This window comes from Salvelinus namaycush, chromosome 35, assembly GCF_016432855.1.
Source record: "Salvelinus namaycush isolate Seneca chromosome 35, SaNama_1.0, whole genome shotgun sequence".
In the NCBI taxonomy this organism is placed as follows: domain Eukaryota; kingdom Metazoa; phylum Chordata; class Actinopteri; order Salmoniformes; family Salmonidae; genus Salvelinus; species Salvelinus namaycush.
This window is the reverse complement of record NC_052341.1, coordinates 23,881,590-23,891,511: the sequence shown is the minus strand read 5'-3', so window position 1 is coordinate 23,891,511 and position 9,922 is coordinate 23,881,590. Positions and strand designations below refer to the sequence as shown.

Here is a 9,922-nt window from a genome sequence, read left to right as displayed (position 1 = left end):
CACGAGTCCTGGTTTCTTTGCCGCTGTTGCTGGTTCCTCTCACGCTGCTTGCTCCATGGTTGGTGGGTGATTCTGTAACGGGTGTCCTCCTCCTCTTCGGAAGAAGAGGAGGAGTAGGGATTGGACCAAAGCGCAGCGTGGAATGTGGACATAAGGAAGTTTATTAAAGTAAAGACGAAAACCGAAAACACTTCAACAAACTACAAAATAATAAACGAACGTAGACAGACCTGAACTATGAGAACTTACATATAACACGAAGAACGCACGAACAGGTACAGACTACAACAAACGAACGAACAAACCGAAACAGTCCCATGTGGTGCAACATACACAGACACGGAAGACAATCACCCACAAACAAACAGTGTGAACAGCCTACCTTTATATGGTTCTCAATCAGAGGAAACGTCAAACACCTGTCCCTGATTGAGAACCATATAAGGCTAATTACCACTAACCTAAACATAGAAACACAAAACATAGAATGCCCACCCCAACTCACGCCCTGACCAACTAAACACATACAAAATTAACAGAAAACAGGTCAGGAACGTGACAACCACTCTTCATATTTTCTAGCATGGTGGTAGCTGCATCATGTTATTTGTATGCTTGTCATCGGCAAGAACTAGGGAGCATTGTAGGATAAAAGGAAATGGAATAAAGCTAAGCACAGGCAAAATCCTAGAGGAAAACCTGATTCAGTCTGCTGTCCAACACACTGGGAGACAAGTTCACCTTACAACAGGACAACAACCTAAAACACAAGGACAAATTTGTATTTGTATTTGTATTTGTATTTTTTTCACTTTTATTTAACCAGGTAGGCTAGTTGAGAACAAGTTCTCATTTGCAACTGCGACCTGGCCAAGATAAAGCAAAGCAGTTCGACACATACAACAACACAGAGTTACACATGGAATAAACAAACATACAATCAAAAATCTATAAACAGCATGTGCAAATGAGGTAGGATAAGAGGGGTAAGGCAATAAATAGGCCATGGTGGCGAAGTAATTACAATATAGCAATTTAACACTGGAATGATAGGGTGTGCAGAAGATGAATGTGCAAGTAAAGATACTGGGGTGCAAAGGAGCAAGATAAATAAATAAATACATTATGGGGATGAGGTAGATTGGAAAGGCTATTTACAGATGAGCTATGTACAGGTGCAGTGATCTGTGAGCTTCTCTGACAGTTGGTGCTTAAAACTAGTGAGGGAGGTAAGAGTCTCCAGCTTCAGAGATTTTTGCAGTTCGTTCCAGTCATTGGCAGCAGAAAACTGGAAGGAGAGGCGGCCAAAGGAAGAGTTGGCTTTGGGGGTGACCAGTGAGATATACCTGCTGGAGAGCGTGCTACGGGTGGGTGCTGCTATGGTGACCAGTGAGCTGAGATAAGGCAAGGCCTTATCCATAGCAGAGACTTGTAGATGACCTGGAGCCAGTGGGTTTGGCAACGAGCATGAAGCGAGGGTCAGCCAACGAGAGCATACAGGTTGCAGTGGTGGGTAGTATATGGGGCTTTGGTGACAAAACGGACGGCACTGTGATAGACTGCATCCAATTTATTGAGTAGAGTGTTGGAGGCTATTTTGTAAATGACATCGCCGAAGTCGAGGATCGGTAGGATGGTCAGTTTTACGCGGGTATGTTTGGCAGCATGAGTGAAGGATGCTTTGTTGCGAAATAGGAAGCCAATTCTAGATTACATTTTGGATTGGAGATGTTTAATGTGAGTCTGGAAGGAGAGTTTACAGTCTAACCAGACACCTAGGTATTTGTAGTTGTCCACATATTCTAAGTCAGAACCGTCTAGAGTATTGATGCTGGACGGGTGGGCAGGTGCGGGTAGCGAACGGTTGAAGAGCATGCATTTAGTTTTACTTGCATTTAAGAGCAGTTAGAGGCCACGGAAGGAGAGTTGTATGGCATTGAAGCTCATCTGGAGGTTAGTTAACACAGTGACCAAAGAAGGGCCAGAGGTATACAGAATGGTGTCATCTGCGTAGAGATGGATCAAAGAATCACCAGCAGCGAGAGCGACATCATTGATGTATACAGAGCAGAGAGTTGGCCCAAGAATTGAACCCTGTGGCACCCCCATAGAGACTGCCAGAGGTCTGGACAACAGGCCCTCCGATTTGACATACTGAACTCTATCGGAGAAGTAGTTGGTGAACCAAGCGAGGCAATCATTTGAGAAACCAAGGCTGTTGAGTCTGCCAATAAGAATGTTGTGATTGACAGAGTCGAAAGTCTTAGCCAGGTCGATGAATACGGCTGCACAGTAATGCCTCTTATCGATGGCGGTTATGATATCGTTTAGGACCTTGAGCGTGGCTAAGGTGACCAGCTCTGAAACCAGATTCCATAGCGGAGAAGGCAAAGTGAGATTCAAAATGTTCGGTAATCTGTTTGTTAACTTGGCTTTCAAAGACCTTAGAAAGACAGGGTAGAATAGATATAGGTCTGTAGCAGTTTGGGTCTAGAGTGTCTCCCCCTTAGAAGAGGGGGATGACCGCAGCAGCTTTCCAATCTATAGGAATCTCAGACGATACAAAAGAGAGGTTGAACAGGCTAGTAATAGGGGTTGCAACAATTTCGGCAGATCATTTTAGAAAGAGAGGGTCCAGATTGTCTAGCCCGGCTGATTTGTAGGGGTCCAGATTTTGCAGCTCTTTCAGAACATCAGCTATCTGGATTTGGGTGAAGGAGAAGTGGGGGAGGTTAGGGCGAGTTGCTGTGGGGAGCGCAGGGCTGTTGACCGGGGTAGGGGTAGCCAGGTGGAAAGCATGGCCAGCCGTAGATAAATGCTTATTGAAATTCTCAATTATAGTGACAGTGTTTCCTAGCCTGAGTGCAGTGGGCAGCTGGGAGGAGGTGCTCTTATTGTCCATTGTCCCAGAACATTTTTGAGTTTGTACTACAGGATGCAAATTTCTGTTTGAAAAAGCTAGCCTTAGCTTTCCTAACTGCCTGTGTATATTGGTTCCTAACTACCCTGAAAAGTTGCATATCCCGGGGGCTATTCGATGCTAATGCAGAATGCCACAGTATGTTTTTGTGCTGGTCAAGGGCAGACAGGTCTGGAGTGAACCAAGGGCTATATCTATTCCTGGTTCAATTTTTTTTGAATGGAGCATGCTTATTTAAGATGGTGAGGGATGCACTTTTAAAGAATAACCAGGCATTCTCTACTGACGGGATGAGGTCAAACCTGGATAGTAAGACAGAACTCTGCAGGCTATCTCTGCAGTAGATTGCAATGCCGCCCCCTTTGGCAGTTCTATCTTGGCAGAAAATGTTATAGTTAGGGATGGACATTTCAGGGTTTGTGGTGGTTTTCCTAAGCCAGGATTCAGACACTGCTAAGACATCCGGGTTGGCAGAAAATATGCTAAAGCAGTGAATAAAGCAAACTTAGGGAGTAGGCTTCTAATGTTAACATGCATGAAACCATGGCTTACGGTTACAGAAGTCAACAAATGAGAGCACCTGGGGAGTAGGAGTGGAGCTAGGCACTGCAGGTCCTGGATTAACCTCTACATCACCAGAGGAACAGAGGAGAAGTAGGATAAGGGTATGGCTAAAGGCTATAAGAACTGGCCGTCTAGCACGTTCGGAACAGAGAGTAAAAGGAGCAGGTTTCTGGGCACAATAGCATAGATTCAAGGCATAATGTACAGACAAAGGTATGATAGGAAGAGAGTACATTGGAGGTAAACCTAGGCATTGAGTAATGATGAGAGAGATATTGTCTTTCGAGACATTTAAACCAGGTGATATCACCGCATATGTGGGAGGTGGAACTAAATGGTAGGTTAAGGCATATTGAGCAGGGCTCAAATAAGACAATAATCACTAACCAGGACAGTAATGGACAAGGCATATTGATATTAGGGAGCGGCATGCGCAGCCAAGTGAATCGTATGGGTCCAGTGAGTGGTTGGGCTGCCTGGGGACACGGCAATTCAGACAGTTAGCAGGCCGGGGATAGCAAGTTAGCAGAAGGGCCTTAGAGGGACGTAGCGATGGGGGAATGTCTGTTTTTGCCTCCTCGTGAGGTGACGTCGATAGACCAGTCATGGAATTAGTAGGGTTCCAAGTAGCAGAGGGGTCCGAGTCCAATTGGCAAAATGGGTATAGTGGTCCAAGAAACTGGTCAATGGATCAGCTAACAGTCCAATATGCTATAGATAGCTAGCAGGCCGCAGTTAGCAGAATGGGCCTTCAGGGGACGTTGCGCCTGAGGAGCCTGTTGGACTCCTCGGGCAGATTATGTCGGTATTCCAGTCGTGAAGGATCGGCGGGGTTCCATGACCCGTAACGGCAGTAGAAGGGGTCCGGATATTGTAGCCGAGGAGTGGGCTTCAGGAGTAGCCCAGGAGAACTCGCCGGGAGATGGGGATAGCCCATGCTATACACTGGAGTTGCTTACCAAGAAAACGTTGATTGTTTCTGAATGGCCTGGTTAAAGTTTTGACTTAAAGTCTTGCCAAAGATTTTCAAGCCGATTTAAAGTGTCTGTCTAGCCATGAACAACAACCAATTTGATAGAGCTTGAAGAATAAAACATTAAATAATGTGCAGATATTGTACAATCCAGGTGTGCAAAGCTCTTAGAGACTTACCCAGAAATATTCACAGCTGTAATTGCTGCCAAAGGTGATTCTAACATGTATTGTGAATAAATGTGAATACTTATGTAAATTCAATATTTCTGTATTTCATGTTCAATAAATGTGCAAACATTTCTAAAAACATGTTTTCACTTTGTTATTATGGCGTATTGTGTGTAGATGGGTGGAATAATTATTTATTTAATCCATTTTGAATTTAGGCTGTTAAACAACAAAATGTTGAATAAACCAAGGGTTATGAATACTTTCTGAAGGCACTGTATTTCCAATTCCTTTCTTCCCATAACCTAAAATCACCATAATATACATGGAACATCTGTTGTTGCTTCAGAAATGCAAATAATAGATATAATTGAATAATAATGATTGATAACATTTCCCTTGCTTATCTCTCTCTGCTCTCCCATGCCCCGCTCCCCCTCCATAGCGATGACCACTGTATCCATGAAACCCCTGCTGGTCCTGGTGGAGCGGATCCCCAACGCCACTGACCCGCCTTTTGACTCTGCCCCTTCCTCTCCCGAAAACACAGCCGCCACCTTCACCATAGGCTGTATACTCTCCCTCATGTGTCTGGTCGGCGTTTCCGGAAACATCTACACCCTCGTGGTCATGTGTCACTCCATGCGTTCCGCAGCGTCCATGTATATTTACATCATCAACCTAGCCTTGGCGGATCTGCTCTATCTGTTGACCATCCCGTTTGTTGTCTGCACGTACTTCCTGAAAGGTTGGTATTTCGGCGATGCGGGGTGCAGGATTCTGATCAGTATGGATTTCCTGACAATGCACGCCAGCATTTTTACGCTGACCATCATGAGCACGGAGAGGTACTTTGCCGTGCTGAAACCGCTGGACACAGTCAAACGGTCCAAGAGCTACCGCAAAGCCATTGCGGTGCTTGTATGGGTGGCTTCCCTGGTCCTTACTTTACCCATGATCCTCAGGATTCAGATGATGATGGTAGGTAGCAAGGCCATGTGCCAGCCGACCATCTCTCCGCTGTCCTATAAGGTGTACATCACTTTCCTGTTCTGTACCAGCATCGTGGCTCCGGGGATGATCATTGGCTTTCTCTACATCGGGCTGGCTCGCACCTACTGGATCTCTCAGACAGAAACCTTCAAACAAACCAAGAAACTACCAAATCAGAAGGTCAGTCAATCAAACTAACTATCTCCCTGCCTATCCATCATTTAGATATGCCAAAGGAATATCCTTTGGTAAAACAAGTGAATGTGATTGATTGCTGTAATCTTGTAAATCCCTGTCCAACAGGTCCTCTATCTGAGCTAGTTCTAACTCCATCTTGTATTTCTCTATTCTCCAGGTCCTCTACCTGATCTTTACCATCGTCCTGCTGTTCTGGGCCTGTTTCCTGCCCTTCTGGATCTGGCAGCTCCTGGGTCAGTTCCACCCCTCCATCGACCTCTCCACCAAGGCCAAGCGCAACATCAACTACTTGACCACCTGCCTCACCTACTCCAACAGCTGCATCAACCCTTTCCTCTACACGCTGCTCACCAAGAACTACAAGGAGTACCTGCGGAAGCGCCAACGTACCTGCACGGCGGGCAGCTACTTCAACCGGAGGAACCGGTTCCAGCGCTCGCCCAGGAGGTCGCTGTCCTCTAGCAGCCAGCAGTGCACGGAGAGTTTCGTGCTCACACACACGCCGTCACAGCGCACCATGCACAACAACAGCCTGTGAGGTAGGAGAAGAGGTTCTGGTCTTGGTCTTATTGGGGCATTATCTCCACATGTCTGGTCATTTATAGAAATGAAAAACAGTGAACCCATTTATAGTGATGTAATGTATGTCTGATGGAGTGAAAGAGGTGTGTTGTTGTGTGTAACTATGGCGAGGTCAGCCTGTGAGATAGGTCTAGTAAACAGACTATGACATAGGAGGTCCATGCGTAGTTTGGGCAATTCCCCTGATGTTATCGCACATCTCTCCAAACATATTTGTTCCCATGGGAACTTCTTGTGCTTTACTGTAATGTAGACTACATCACGTCCGGTTGGAGGGAAGCCTGGTGTTTTTTGATTGGTTTGGCATGTGAATTCATAGTTTGTTTTAGTCTGTTTTTAGTCTAATCTATGTCTTTGTATTGTTTGAGTTAGCGTTTGGATTCAAGTTTTTATCCACATCACGGTTAGCCCTTGTGGCTGGGACTGCTCGAACCTGACCCGAGTTTGGATCCTATTGGCTAGCAGACTATCAGTGCTAGCCTACCTGGGTTTTTATATATGGCTGGGCCCAAATGTGACAGGTGCGAGATGATTTCCATGCAAGAGGAGGGAAAAGGGGGGAACTGATCGATGGACAGGGGTTCGTCTGAGAAATTGAGAAATTGTTCATACACTTTGACTTATTCCAGATTTTGTTGTGTTAAAGCCTGAATTCAAAATGAATTAATAAACAATAACAAAAACTCACCCATATACACACAATATCCTTAAATGACAAAGTGAAAACATGTTTTTAGAAATGTTTACACACTTATTGAAAATGAAATATAGAAATATACAATTTACATAAGTATTCACACACTTGATTCAATACATGTTAGAATCGCCTTTTGCAGGGATTACAGCTGGGAGTGTTTCTGGTCTCTAAGAGCTTTGCACACCTGGATTGTATAATATTTGCCCAATATTATTTTGAAAATTGTTCAAACTCGATCATCGCTAGACAACCGTTTTCCAGTCTTGCAATATATTTTCAAGCAGATTTAAGTCAAACCTTTAACTCTGCCACTCAGGAACATTTAGTCTTCTTGATAAGCAACTCCAGGGTAGATGTTGCCCTTTTTGGGTTATTGTCCTGCTGAAAGGTGAATTAATCTCCCAGTGACTGAACCAGGCTTTCCTCTAGGAGTTTGCCTGTGCTTAGCTCCAGGTTTCTTTTTTATCCTGAAACACTTCTGATCCCTTAATGATTACAAGCATACACATACACACTATGCTTGAAAATATGGAGAGTGGCACTCAGTAATGTGTTATATTGGATTGGCCCCAAACATAACACTTTGTGTTCAGGAGTGCCTTGTAGAAGAGAGACCTAAGACAACAACACAGCATGACAGCGACACATGACAACACAGCATGGTAGCAACACAACATTTTTACAAACATTGTTAAGCACAGACAACAGCACGAAAGGCAAAAAGGTAGAGACAACAATACAGTGGCAAGAACAAGTATGTGAACCCTTTGGAATTCAATTTGATCTGATCTTCATCTAAGTCACAACAATAGACAAACACAGTCTGTTTAAACTAATAACACACAAACAATTATACATTTTAATTTCTTTATTGAATACACGGTATAAACATTCACAGTGCAGGGTGGGAAAAGTATGTGAACCCTTGGATTTAATAACTGGTTGACCCTACTATGGCAGCAATAACCTCAACCAAACGTTTTCTGTAGTTGCGGATCAGACCTGCACAACTGTCAAGAAGAATTTTGGACCATTCCACTTTACAAAACTGTTTCAGTTCAGCAATATTCTTGGGATGTCTGGTGTGAACCGCTCTCTTGAGGTCCTGCCACAGCAACTCAATTGGGTTGAGGTCAGGACTCTGATTGGGTCACTCCAGAAGGCGTATTTTTTTCTGTTGAAGCCATTCTGTTGTTGATTTACTTCTGTGTTTTGGGTCGTTGTCCTGTTGCATCACTCAACTTCTGTTGTGCTTCAATTGGCAGACATGTTGCATTCTCCTGCAAAATGTCTTGATAAACTTGGGAATTCGTTTTTCCATTGATGATAGAAAGCTGTCCAGGTCCTGAGGCAGCAAAGCAGCCCCAAACCATGATGCTCCCTCCACCATACATTACAGTTGGGATAGGTTTTTGATGTAGGTGTGCTGTGCCTTTTTTTCTCCACACATAGTGTTGTGTGTTCCTTCCAAATAACTCAACTGTAGTTTCATGTCCACAGAATATTTTGCCAGTAGCGCTGTGGAAAATCCAGGTGCACTTTCAGATGTTTTGGACAGCAGTGGCTTCTTCCGTGGTGTACTCCCATGAACACCATTCTTGTTTAGTGTTTTACGTATCATAGACTCATCAACAGAGATGTTAGCATGTTCCAGAGATTTCTATAAGTCTTTAGCTAACACTCTAGGATTCTTCTTAACATTGAGCATTCTGCGCTGTGCTCTTACAGTCATCTTTCCCTTATGGCCACTCCTAGGGAGAGTAGAAACAGTGCTGAACTTTCTCCATTTATAGACAATTTGTCTTACCGTGGACTGATGATAATCAAGACTTTTAGAGATACTTTTGTAACCCTTTCCAGCTTTATGAAAGTCAACAATTCTTAATCTTAGGTCTCTGAGATCTCTTTTGTTCGAGGCATGGTTCACATCAGGCAATGCTTCTTGTGAATAGTCAACTTACATTTTGTGAGTGTTTTTTATAGGGCTAGGCATCTCTAACCAACATTTCCGATCTCGTCTCATTGATTGGACTCCAGGTTATTTTAATGTAGTTTGAGTGTTTTTTTAGTATAAGACTGTATCATCTGCATATAAATGGATGAGAGCGCTTCCTACTGCCTGCGCTATGTTGCTGATGTAAATTGAGAAGAGTGTAGGGCCTAGAATAGAGCCTTGGTGTACTCCCTTGGTTGACAGGAAGTGGCTGACATCAGATGTTCTGGCTTTACACACTGCACTCTATGAGAGAGGATGTTAGCAAACCAGGCCAAACACCCCTCAGAGACACCAATATTCCTAAGCCCACCCACAAGAATGAAATGGTCTACCATATCAAAAGCTTTGGCCAAGTCAATAAAAATAACAGCACAACATTGCTTAGAATAAAGGGCATGTCACGCGGGACTAGGTGGGTGAAAGAATCAGACGCAGAGAGAGAGCCGCTTGGGAAAAAATATTCCTTTTTATTTATTCACAAAAATAGATAAGCCCAAACATCCAGGGCGCAGAGAAACACTTGAATACCCAAAACACACACACTTAACCAAAAGACAATCCCGCACAAAACAAGGGCGGGTCAAACTCCTAAATATAGGGAAGCTCATTTACGAAAACAAAACCACAGGTGCAACTAATAAGACAAAACAAACAGACAAACGAAAAAGGGATCGGTGGCGGCTAGTAGGACGGTGACGACGACCGCCGAGCACCGCCCGAACAGGCAGGGGAGCCAACTTTGGCGGAAGTCGTGACAGTACCCCCCTCCTGACGCGCGGCTCCCGCAGCGCGCCGCCACCGGCCTCGAGGACGACCCGGAGGGCGAGGT

At 44.4% G+C, this 9,922-nt stretch overlaps 1 protein-coding gene across 1 annotated transcript; it reads left to right on the top strand.

Moving 5' to 3' along the window:
* The first annotated feature begins 5,074 nt into the window (after nucleotides 1-5,074).
* On the top strand, nucleotides 5,075-6,356 carry LOC120029484 (urotensin-2 receptor-like). Its single transcript, XM_038974724.1, has 2 exons — nucleotides 5,075-5,800; nucleotides 5,976-6,356. Exons 1-2 carry the CDS (start codon nucleotides 5,075-5,077, stop codon nucleotides 6,354-6,356), a joined length of 1,107 nt encoding a protein of 368 aa, XP_038830652.1.
* Nucleotides 6,357-9,922: the final 3,566 nt, after the last annotated feature.